The sequence below is a fragment of the Pongo pygmaeus genome, chromosome 2, assembly GCF_028885625.2.
Source record: "Pongo pygmaeus isolate AG05252 chromosome 2, NHGRI_mPonPyg2-v2.0_pri, whole genome shotgun sequence".
NCBI lineage: Eukaryota > Metazoa > Chordata > Mammalia > Primates > Hominidae > Pongo > Pongo pygmaeus.
In genome coordinates, this window is record NC_085930.1 from 203,712,569 (window position 1) to 203,725,362 (window position 12,794).

The following is a 12,794-nucleotide window of genomic DNA, read 5'->3' on the forward strand; positions in this document are numbered from 1 at the left end:
AAGGTGCTATCAATTATAAGGCATACCATTATTATATGATCAAGAAAGATAAAAATGCTATCAAGAATGACACTTCACCAACTCTATGACACATCCCAATCTCAGAGATGTTAAAAGGTGGAAAAATGTGCACCTGGGAACTGATGGAATATGGTAAAATTTCAGGGATACCAACTTCAAAATATCAGCTTGCACATTTTTATAATTCTTAAACTGAGACAGTCTTACCCAAATAAAACATCAATAAATTCTCAACTACTATGTCTGTAATATTTAAGTATCTGTTAATATGTACAACTATATGGTAAAGGGTTGACTATGTATACTACTGCTTTTAGGAATTTTGAGAAGATCTAACTTTAGTTGGATAAAAATTACCTGTAGGCATGCATCCCCTTTGTCAGTCCTGCACTATGCTTTTCATAAATTGACGTACAAGAAACACCTTCATCCAGTCCCCTAAATAAATCCAAAGTTTTTACTTTAAACAAAGTTTAAAATATCCAAATTTCTTAACGCCTCATTTTTCTATATGCCTGATTTTATAAAGGTGTGACTTCCTTACAAATGCTTAGAAACCCTTAACAAAAATTGAGATAACAAATGAGAATTTTTAAATCTCAAATTCTTAAGATAAACAATGACAAATCTAAGTCTCAAACCCAACTTCGAAGCTATTCAATATATTTATTGCAGGATAGATGAGATGGCTCTAAATACTCAAATTTACATAATAATATAATTATCCTTAAGACTGTGCCAAAGCTGTAATAACTAAAATTAAACTTTAAAATTTTAAGATAAAGTACAACTTGAGAATTCTAAACCAAAGATGAAAACATTTTACTTTTTAGCTAGTTTCTCCTTTTCAATTTTAGAGTCAAATTAAGAATTTCTATTCATTTTCTTCCATCTCTATAAAAGCATCAATCCAAACCCTTCCCTAATGCATACCTGGTTTGAAGTGCAGAATTTATGAGTCACAGACAATTCCTAAAATCTGTAATAATTCCAAGTGGGATTCAACACACACATCTACTTTTTCCCAAAATATCTTAATTATGCTTTTTTTTTTTTTTTTTTTGAGATGGAGTCTTGCTCTGTCGCCAGGCTGGAGTGCAGTGGCGCAATCTCCGCTCACTGCAACCTCCACCTCCTGGGTTCAAGCGATTCTCCTGCCTCAGCCTCCTGAGTAGTTAGGAGTACAGGCACACACCACCATGCCCAGCTAATTTTTGTAATTTTAGTAGAGAAGGGGTTTCACCATGTTGGCCAGAATGGTCTCAATCTCTTGACCTCAGGTGATCCGCCCACCTTGGCCTCCCAAAGTGCTGGGATCACAGGCGTGAGCCACCACCCCTCTGCCTTAATTATGCTTATTTTAACTGAGATACCAGCTATAAAACTCTAAAGCAAAGAGTCTTACATATACTTAATTCCAATCCTTTTCCACATTTTCCACCTAGGAAAGCTAAGCTTCATAATTCACTTCAATCAATGGAGTAAGTTTAAATTTTTAAGTTTCTATGGCTAGCAGAAGACACACAGTAAATATGTTTGACATTTCTTCCCACTGAATTTGATGACTTCTCCAGAAGGCAGCAGGGGCCAGTGCCAAGTCAAAAAAAAAACACAAAAAAAATTTTTTTTAAACAAAATGACAGCCCATTGGCAATTTTCTTTGTTTTTATGAGACACAGTTTCGCTCTTTTGCCCAGGCTGGAGCAGAGTGGCGTGATATCAGCTCACTGCAACCTCCAGCCCCCTGGGTTTGAGCGATTCTCCTGCCTCAACCTCCTGAGTATTAGGGATTATAGCCATCCGTCACCAGGCCCAGCTCATTTTTTTTGTATTTTTAGTAGGGACGGGGTTTCACCGTGTTGGCCAGGCTGGTCTTGAACTCCTCACCTCAGGTGATCCGCCCGCCTTGGCCTCTTAAAGTGCTAGAATTACAGGCATGAGACACCGCACCCGGCCTGATTTTCTTTAAGGCAATAGTTCTTAATCAGGAATGGTTTTTAGAACTAGGCATGTAAACATGCCCATGCCCGTGTATCTGAGTAAAAAATCCAAGCAGGAATATTTTATTTTTTACTTCCAATAGAAACCTACAGGTATGAATATTTTCAATGTTCATAACATGATTTTCTTTTTACCGCTAAAATTAAGAATTCCTTTGGCACTCTAAAGCAACGATATTAATGAGTATTTATAACAATTATTTTAAGAGCAATAAAAATAGAATCTTAATGTGTACTTATATAACTTAAATCCTCGATTAAAAATAAAGGAATTACTACAGCTTGCCCCATTCTTTATCTACATAGTAAAATTAAATTTCTATTTGCCTATTACTCTACTCCTCAAGTACCACAGGCTTTAAGTGTCAGTAAACTAATAGGTAATGATTCAGATACTCTAAGTTAAGATACAGGCTTTGAGGTATACTCAAAATTATTTTGAGGTGAAACAGGTAAGAACTCAGACTCAGTAGACTTTGGCATCATACTGATTCTAAGTTTCATGTAAACTCTGCCATGGTGCAAGCTGCGGTGGGACTTATTTTAAAATGGCTAATGAGCCTTCAAACAGCAACAGGGAGTTGTTAATTAATACGTGAATAGAAATTATGAAATAAAACCTCAGCAATTTTATGAATACTCGAATGGACTCTTTTCTACCTAGAACGTTTTCAGGATATTCAAAATATAATCCAAACAAAAGGAAAATACTTACTTTAAGAAATCAAAATTGTGAATGGTATCATTCCAGAAATATTTTACACTATGGTGGGTGAAATAACGAATCTGTGGAACACAAATAAACGTTATACCAAAAAGCATATCATCACTTGTGATATGTAATGTTACTTCTATTAATAGCTATATATAGGATTATATATAGCATTATATATAGTAATATGTAATATTTTATATGCATGTAAATTTATCTCAAGCATTAACTGCAAACACAAAATTATAGAATATACATGAGAGCATAAAATGTAACAATTCTGATTTTTAAAGAAACTTTGACATTAAGATCACAATACCTGTTGTGATTCAGTCTGTGAATATTTACTGATCCTGTGCCTATTTTCCTCAGTGGGATTCTCAATTAAACAAACTGCATGGCCATTTGAAAGCTTATTAGACATAGATTTTGGACTTGAAACTGGGTAAGTTTCCAAAGAAAGAACGCGAATTTTTGCACAAAACCACATTTTGAATTCATCCTTAAAGAGAGAAAGGGATAACGGTAAGGAGTCAATTTTATATAAAACTGCCTATATTTTCATTTATTTTCCATTCTTTACGAGACATTATTTCCTCATCTCTAATTGAGGAAACATCACGCCTACTCACTAAATATTAAACCATTTCATGAGGATGCTTAAATTCAAACATAAGGTGCTTTCAATTGCTCATGGTTTTTATGACATATTTTACCGATAAGCACATCAATACTTCATAAAATATCATAAGTAATTCCTTAATTAGCCTATATATTTAGACTAAATATTAAAACCTCTTATAAAATGCTTCCAATTAGGGTTTTTAAAAAAGAAAAAAGGCTGAGATGCATCAGCATCACACAGCAGACAGGCAGCTGGCCTAGTGACCGAGATCTGGACTACAGTCCTAATGGACCAGTACCTTAACAGACAAGTATCTAATCTCTCAGGGCAATAACAGATATGAAAGGAAGGGGGTGAATCTGATCATCTTTAAGATTCCTTTAAACTCTAATCGCTATAATAATAGTCAATTCAAACACAAATCCTCTAGAAATACTAGAATTAGCATTCCTCATTTTATTCAGGCAGCAATGTTCCCTTCATCTATTATTTTGAATAAAGTATACACAAAGACATTGTTTTACTCCTTAAATAATCAGCTACAAGTAAACACATAAACTTACAGTAGTCCTCAGCAGCACTACTTCACAGTCTTTAATTGCAGCTCTGACACAGGTCGCTTTCACTCGCCACTCAGGCATCCAATAGAGGAGGAGGAGAAGAAACCCACCAGAGCAAATCACTCCTAAAGAAACTATGGCAAGCTTCCAGCGACTCAAATTGTAACCATAAATCTCCTGCATGGACACAGCGATCACATGATTAATTATCAAATGATAAAATGATATGGCAGATAAACACATTCCAAAGTTCTTTGTTTTCCAGATAGGTATTATTGTCTTGTCACATAAACTGTAAATATTTTCCAATCCATAATTTACCTTTAAATTTTGTTTCTGACCAGTTTACAGTCAGTTATATTTTAAGTAAATTTGTTGGTATTTACACTTTGATTTTATATTTAATTTATGCCTAATACGTTCTTTCCCACTGATATAGTAAATTCATATTTAGTACACTTCCCTAGAATGTTTGCAATTTCATTTTTACATATCTTTTTAATTCTTTTTGAATTTATTTTGTTATGAGGTGGGCTTTTTTTTAAATAAACATTTTATTTTGAAATAAATTTTAGATTTATAGAAAAGTTGCAAAAATATCATGAAGTTCCTGTATGTCATTTGTGCAGTTTCCCCTAATGTTAACATTTCTTGGTACATTTGTTAAGAATCAATAGATTAACACTGCCGTATTACTATTAACTAAACTCAGTTTTAGGATTTCACTAGTTTCCCACTAACATGTTATTTCTGTTGCACAATATAATCGAGAGTATCACAGTACATTTGGATGAATAGATTTTCATCTATTTCCCAAATGATTTACTAATTGTCCCAATACCACTGCGACTAATCAATTTCATCTACTGACAAACTGTCTCATAGTTTCAGGTTAGCCCCCCAACAAGTGTTGCCAGATTTAATAAATGAAAATGCAGGAGGCCCACTTAAATTTAAATTTCAAATAAATAATAATCTTTTTGTCTGTCCCATGCAACATTTGGACATATTTATACTAAAAATTTCTCCCTTGATTATGTGACTTTTACATTTAACAGGGCATCTTATACTTTACCTGACATCTTTCTGGCTCCCCCCAACAAAAAGTAGAGAAGTTGAAGTTGGCTTTTTTTATTAAGCTGATTTTAGAAAATTTTTGTAAGTCAAAATTAGAAATCTTTATTTGGGATTGTATTTAAATCTTTTATTTAGGATTATATTAGCCAATGTTACCTCTTAAATCACCAAATGCAAAAACATACTTCTTCTAAGTTTTAACAGACCACAAGTAAAAAAAGAATTATACTAAAAGCAACTAATAGACATATTACACAATCCCAATTCAAAAGCACAGGATGAAGAAAGAAGCCCATTGAGTTAGCTGCTGCTGCCACTGTTGTTAAGTGCCTTTTTCTAGTCCCTAAAATAATAAATTGCAGAGATAAAGTCTTCATACTTCACAAGTAAATTAGAACAGCTGGTTACCATTTCATCTTCTTGACCCTGATTGATGATCTTCCTTTCTTCCTTGTCCATACCTACAGTGGTCTAAAGGTCTTGTGTTTCAAAACAATGGAAGATCACTAAGGGAAGAAAGGGAACAAATGTTAGTGAATTATTTTATATCTTAGTAGACGATATAACTTCATTCTATCAACTGTCTATTATACAAGGGGTCCCCAACCCCTGGGTCATGGACCTGTTAGGAACAGGGGCCACACAGTAGGAGGTGAGCGACAGGCAAGCAAGCATTACTGCCCCAGCTCTACCTCCCATCAGATCAACAGAGGCATTAGATTCTCACAGGAGTTCTCACAGGAGCACAAACTCTACTGTGAACTGCCTGTGCAAGGGATCTAGGGTGCGTGCTCCTATGAGAATCTAATGCCTGATGATCTGAGACGGAACCGTTTCATCCCGAAACCATCCCTCCCCACCCGTAATTGTCTTCCATGAAACCAGTCCCTGGTGCCAAAAAGGCTGGGGACTGCTGTTTTATACCATCAAAGTGTTCTTTTAATATTTAATAAGATTTTGTTTAAATTTGAATTCTTTCAAAGCAGTGATGTATTCATCACTTGCTCATGGGATGTATCAAACTTTAGATGACACTTAAGTAGTTTCTAAAGTGCTAGCTGGTTCTAATGACATTTTCAATGGGATACCAGTGCTTGAAAACTACCACAAAACATGGTATATTTCATTAATTCATTTAGACTAGCAACTACTGTGATACAGGACAATTTATATTGAGAGGAACTACTAACAGAGTCTTCCTTTTTCATTCCACAGATTCAGAAGTAGTCTAGTTTAACCATCTTGAGCTAAAAGTACTTCACACAACTCAAATTTATTCACTGTGGCATAGTAAAGAGCTATGGCACTAGCAGTGAAACCAACCCAAAAACTTCTCAGAGATTATTAATCATCCAATAAATATTTACTAAGCACCAATTACATAAATGGCAATCCCTGGCCAAGAGTCAATTGCTATAGCAGGTTTACTTCTACTGGAGAGCACTGAGCTGACTCCAGCATTCGATTCCAAGTCCACTGGGCAACCTTCTGATTGTTTCTGACTACCTACAAAACTTGTCCAAGGAAAAAATTCATTGAGCCCACTGACATATTTTTCTTTTTTTTTTTTTGTATTTCAAATATTAAACATTCAGCTACACATTAAAGAAATTTGCAAGCTGTAAAACGATGCCAGTTTTCTAACTTTTTGTTTTTTTAGAAAATATCTTCCAAAAATGTTACCTAAAATATAATTTTATTTTTTAAATAAATATTTAAAATACCAGTTTTAATTCATATATGGTATCAATAGCTATAGTCCACATAAATAAAAGCTCTTTAGCATCCACAAAAATTTTCAAGAAGGTAAATGGGTTTCAGCCCCCTGAGTTTGATAACCACTGCTTTAGATGAGGCTGATCTCACAGTGGGACTATTACTGCCTTCGTTTCAGATCCCACACCTCTACTCATCTACCCAGTGCACAGCGGGCTTGACACACAGTAGGCACTCAAAAATGCTTACTGAATAAATGACCTGATTTAAAAAATGTGCACTAAGTAACAATACCTATTTATTTTAAGATGATACAAATTAACAGCCAAGTAAAAACCAAATGCAGAATTTTAAAGTAACCCCATACATAAAGATTGTTGAAACTTCTTGATGTTCTATCACAAAGCAACCAATAAGAGGGGTCTATCTGCTGAGCGTGGTGGCTCACGCCTGTAATCCCAGCGCTCTGGGAGGCCAAGGCAGGCAGATCACCTGAGGTCAGGAGTTCAAGACCAGCCTGGCTAACATGGTGAAAAACCCCATCTTTACAAAAATACAAAAATTAGCCGGGCATGATGGCGGGTGCCTGTAATCCCAGCTACTCAGGAGGCTGAGGCGAGAGAATTGCTTGAACCCAGGAGGCGGAGGTTGTAGTAAGCTAAGATCACCTCACTGCACTCCAGGCTGGGTGACAGAGAAAGACTCCATCTCAAAAAAGAGAGGGGTCTGTCTGTACAGTTACTTACATTGTTTTAATAATTTCACTCCTAACTATGACATTCTTATCAAATATGTGAATACATAAACATTGGTACAAAAATAAATAACCAGTAAGATACTGAACTCACTGCCATTGTGGAAAAGGAGAAACCTTACACACTATCGGGTCTGACTTCCTCTAAACAAGCTGTATGACCATACAAAACCTTTTGGGCATGGTAACAAGATCTTCTCCACCTAGCACAGTGTAATGGTCCTAGAGCATATTACCAGAGTTATTCCACCATAATAATGCTCCATAAAATCAAAACACTTTTGGGTGGCAGTTATTCTCAAGGGCTGTGCCTGCTACTACAGACTATGGTGAGAATAAGCCCAACCTCTTTCCCTGTAGAGAAGATCAGCTATCGTCTATCATCACCTGAATGTGTAAAGTAGTAATACCGTACAGGCCTACTATCAAAGGGTAAACCAAAGACCTTTTGCTCTGACACTGTCCCTGCTAAAGAATACTAGTCTGCGGTTCTTAACCTTTAGCCTGTGATTCTTCCTTAAGGGCTCAAAAATGAATCTTGTAGTCATCACTCAGTAGTCACCGGGGTCTGTTTTGGTTTGGGTTGCTTAGTTTTCTTTAAATACAGACGGGGTCTCACTGTGTTGCCCAGGCTGGTTTAGAACTCCTGGGCTCAGGCAATCCTTCCACCTCAGCCTCCCAAAATGCTGAGACTGCAGGAATGAGCCACCACACCCCATGGGGTCATTTTTCATAACCAATTCTGATCTCCATTTCCAATCACCACCACCTAAAATATGCTTCCTCAGGGAAGGATTACTTCACATTCTCATATGGAGACTTCTGCTTCTAACCAAGTTGAGACAAAAGGGATCATATTTGCCATTCTGCCCTAAAGCAACAACAAAATACATAATGGTTTTCAAGGAATCGGACATCAGGCAATGAAGAAAACTGATAATTGAGAGATTAAAAAAACAAATTAGGTAAGCCCTACAACTGTCCCAGTTTACTGACGGAAAACACTTTACAGGTCACAAAAAAAGGGAGGACAGGGAACTCAGAGGGAGCCCAGCAGTTTCCCTGAGTTTGGGAGATGAAACCGGAAGTCTGGGGAAGCACCAAAGCAATGAGGTTTGCTGGTCAGATCACCAGAAGAGAGTCTGACCCACTAAGAACACGACTGACCTGCAAGAGGGACTCCCTCAAGCCTTCAGCTGTGTACCGCTCAGCACTTGTGTGTGAAGAAACTACCGAAGGCCAGGGAAAGAACCACCCAAAATGATTAAGGGGATTAAACCACCAGGGCTCACAAAAGGCTGGGAATTGTACCCATTTTTACCAACCACAGTGGAAAACCCCATTAGCCACAAGGAATCAGGAAGGGTATTCAGGTTTTTGCTTTAGTTAGTGGGATAAAATTTGCCTCAAACAAAAACTGCTCTGGTACCGCCTAACAAAGCCTAAACATAAGACCTGAAATAATACAACTGTTTTCAAGTAAATAAATCTAGGTGCAGGCTCACGTCCGTAATCCCAGCTCTTTGGGAGGCTGGGGTGGGCAGATCACCTGAGGCCAAAAGTTCGAGACCAGCCTGGCCAACATGGTGAAACCCCATCTCAACTAAAAATACAAAAAAAAAAAAAAACCATTAGCCAGGCGTGGTGGTGCATGCCTGTAGTCCCAGCTACTCAGGAGTGTGAGGCAGGAGAATCGCTTGAATCCCAGAGGCAGAAGCTGCAGTGAGCCAAGATCACACCACTGCACTCCAGCCTAGGCAACACAATGAGGCTCCATCTCAAAAAAAGAAAAAAAAAATTATAAACTTTTAAAACACCAATGGGTCAAAGTCGTCAAAGTGGAAAATACAAAGTATTCTGAACTGAATAAAAATGATATATTGAAATGTGTAAGATGCCACTAAAACAGTACTTAGAAAAAAATTTATAGCACTAAATTCCAGTATCTGAGAGAAGAAAAGTCATGACCTCAGCTTCCACCTTAAGAAAAGTAGAGAAAGAATAGCAAATTACTCCCAGAGTAACCGCTATAGGGAAACAAAATTCAGAGAAAAAAAATCAATAAAATAAAAAAACAGAAAGATAGAGAAATGTCACTGAAACCAAAAAGGCTGGTTCTTTCAAATCCATAAAATTGTTAACTCGTACCTCGACTCATCAAAATGAAAGAAAATGGGGAGGAGAGATGCAAATTACCAATATCAGTAATAAGCAGATATACCACAACAGATTCTGCAAGTATCAGAAGGCTAATCAAGGAACTTAATAAGCAACTTGACATTGATACACCAACTTTTTTGTAGGTTTAAAGTTACTTCAAAATTAAAATTTTTTAAATTAAAAAACCCATCTTTATTGACCAGGGGATGGCCATGAGTTTGATAACTGCTAAAGCAAAGTTAAAAGCTGAGTGAATGGATACATGAGAGTCCATTACACTAGTCTTTCTACTTTTTAACGTGTAGAAACTGTTGATAATAGAAAACGTTTTCAAAAAATTAAAAATTAAACAGCTGGGTGCAGTGGTGCATGCCTATAGTCTCAGCTACTCGGGAGGCTGAAATGAGAGAACCACTTGAGCCCAAGAGTTTGAGTCCAGCCTGGGCAGAACAGTGAGACTCCATTGCTAAAAAAATAAAAATAAAAAATTTAAAAATTAATACCCACCCATCTGAAGCTTTTAGATAGAAGAAAACTTTCAGAAGACATTTATTTCTGGCACAGAGGGCCACGAATATTAAGGATTCTGCCTCTAGGGGTCCAAAGTCCACTGACTCAATCTACTATGTGCCAGGTATTATCCATAAACTCAATTCACCAAACTTCTGTTGGTTTTTGAATCTTACTCTTCTTCACCCTTGTCTTTTATCAATTTCCCACAAACCTATAGACTTCCCACTCCTGTAAATCCAAATTTTTCAATGTAGAATGTATGTATAAATAGATGAATAAGCATGTTTTATAACTTTAGAAAGGAATTGCCATTAAAATCCAATGTTTTCATTAAGCCCATGTACTTTTAACTATTTAAAACTTTTTCTCCAAGTATCTATAGAAGGAGTTCATTCACCTTAGTTCAGCATAATAATATTTTTCACTTCATCTTCTACAGTTAGACCACAGAAAGAACTATTCCAATTAATTATTTTTAAATGAGATTATAGGTAGTTCACTGCCTATAGCAATCTATTTTCATACTTTTCAAAATACAATTTTTTAACCATATTACACCATTACTCTTTTTATGAGTGTAATTTCTCTAAAATGTAGTTGGTTTTTAAAGCAAATTAAGTCTTAGCAAATTTTACCAAAGTGCTAAAAATAATTCAAATAAAAAGTTGCTCTAAAAACCTCCAATTAATTATTCACTTTGAATATATTATATACCTCAAAGGAAATTACCCAAGAATTCACTTTACACATAAACTTTTAGTCAACTCCAATGTGACAACTCCAACAGCTCTTACATTTAGAACATATGTATGTTAAAAACATATTTAAATTTTAAATGTACATAAGTAAAAGCCCTGATTATTTCAATGACTCTGAGAGGATAAAAAACCACATAAACATATTTAAAATACACTGCTTATCAAGATAAAAATACATATTAAATACAATTCTACTATATATCTAATCAGACATTTGAAGCATTAATACCAAATTGATAAACCCATTACTTACAGAAGTATAACTTTTGTGGACTGCTGGAGCACATGTTTTTTAACCAAGTCAAATTCGATATCAGAGAAAACAAATTGAAGAAATTTTTCTTACCAATAGCACTATATCATCATTCTTCCCAATTCCTGATATTTGCACGGCTTTCAAAAGCTGGCTTTTAATAATAAAAATAAAACTAAGCATAAAAATTTGGAATTTTATGCCAAATATTTCTGTTTTGGTTCTGTCTGAACTGCTTTCAAAATGATTAAGATATTAAAATTTAGAATTTTGTAATTCACCAATTTTTAGTAAGTTTTCAGAAGATGTGCCCTTCTGCCATCTGTCACTCGTAGAGCTATTATTTGAATAAATCCTAGCTAGTTAGCTCACCGAAGTTCCAATTCCACAGTGCATGCCTGAGTCTTGATGTTATCTAAATAGCAAGGAGCTTATAGGCTATTGTGCTTAACCAAACCCTTCCTTGAATTTATAATAAACTTGATTTGCTGTGTGAGTTTAAAAAAAAAAAAAAAAAAAAAAAACAAACCAGTATGGGACAAAGTGAAGCTACTGGGAAAAAAAACTCACTAAATTAAATATGCTAATTTTTGAAAGTTTACTTATTTTTTCACATTATGTAATTACTACAAACAATTAAAGTATACTATTTATCCTATACCATGCTAAAAGTTAGATTTCTTTCCTTAAAACAAGATCAGTTTTTTTCAGACACAGAAATCTCCAAACCTCAAAGACATCTTTGCTTCAAACCTGAGTTTCTCAAGAGCTATAACAATATTATAATAGTGAGTGTGGAGAGTGTTGAATTTTTTTAAAGATAGTCTATGTACGTGCCTACAATTCCAAAGTAGGTAATTTCACAGTGATTTAAAGAACGATCTGTAATCAAGTAAAAGTTCAAGCAAGGCAATTTTGAATAATACATTTTTAATTTAATTTTTTCCTTCAGACAGTATTTGCCATCTTCAGCAGTACTGAAGTAAAAAACTAAAATTAAAAATGCATTATTCACCGAGGCGGGTGGAATGCCTGAGGTCAGGAGTTTGAGACCAGCGTGGCCAGCATGGTGAAACCTCATCTCTACTAAAAATACAAAAATGAGCCGGGCAAGGTAGCATGCGCCTGTAATCCTGGCTACTCAGGAGGCTGAGGCAGGAGAATCGTTTGAACCTGGAGGTGGAGGTTGCAGTAAGCCAAGACTGCGCCACTGCACTCCAGCCAGCATGACAGAGCAAGACTCCATCACACACACACACACACCAAAAAAAAAAATGCATTATTCAAAATTCACAGCTGGGTGCAGTGGCTCACGCCTATAATCCCAGCACTTTGAGAGGCCAAGGCAGGAGGATCACATGAGGCCAGGAGTTCGAGACCAGTCCAGCCAACATGGTGAAACCCCATCTCTACTAAAAATACAAAAATTAGGCAGGTGTGGTGGTGCACATCTGTAATCCTAGTTACTAGGGAGGCTGAGGCAGGAGAATTGCTTGAACCCGGGAGGCGGAGGGTTGCAATGAGCAGAAATCACACCACTGCACTCCGGCCTGGGCAACAGAGTGAGACTCTGTCTCAAAAAAGAAAAAAAAACTCACAAAAATAAATAAGTATAAAAGAAATTCAAGTAACTGAATTTCTCAAT

At 36.0% G+C, this 12,794-nt stretch overlaps 1 protein-coding gene across 10 annotated transcripts in view; it reads right to left on the reverse strand.

Annotated features, from left to right (window-relative positions):
• The window catches only part of ATP13A3 (ATPase 13A3), an 83,565-nt gene that overhangs the window by 53,274 nt on the left and 17,497 nt on the right, over positions 1-12,794 (reverse strand). For 7 of the 10 annotated variants that reach the window (XR_010125806.1, XR_010125805.1, XM_054483797.2 and 4 more), the window contains 5 exons: positions 5,404-5,501; positions 3,922-4,095; positions 3,053-3,235; positions 2,737-2,807; positions 379-459 (listed from right to left, as the gene is read on the reverse strand). Coding sequence is in view for 8 of the 10 variants with exons in the window: in XM_054483797.2 (XP_054339772.1) it covers positions 379-459; positions 2,737-2,807; positions 3,053-3,235; positions 3,922-4,095; positions 5,404-5,454 (560 nt within the window). In the remaining 2 variants the exon portion in view is untranslated. The remainder of the gene's footprint in view (positions 1-378; positions 460-2,736; positions 2,808-3,052; positions 3,236-3,921; positions 4,096-5,403; positions 5,502-12,794) is intronic. The other 3 variants (XM_063662566.1, XM_063662568.1, XM_063662567.1) reach the window with 1 other exon arrangement.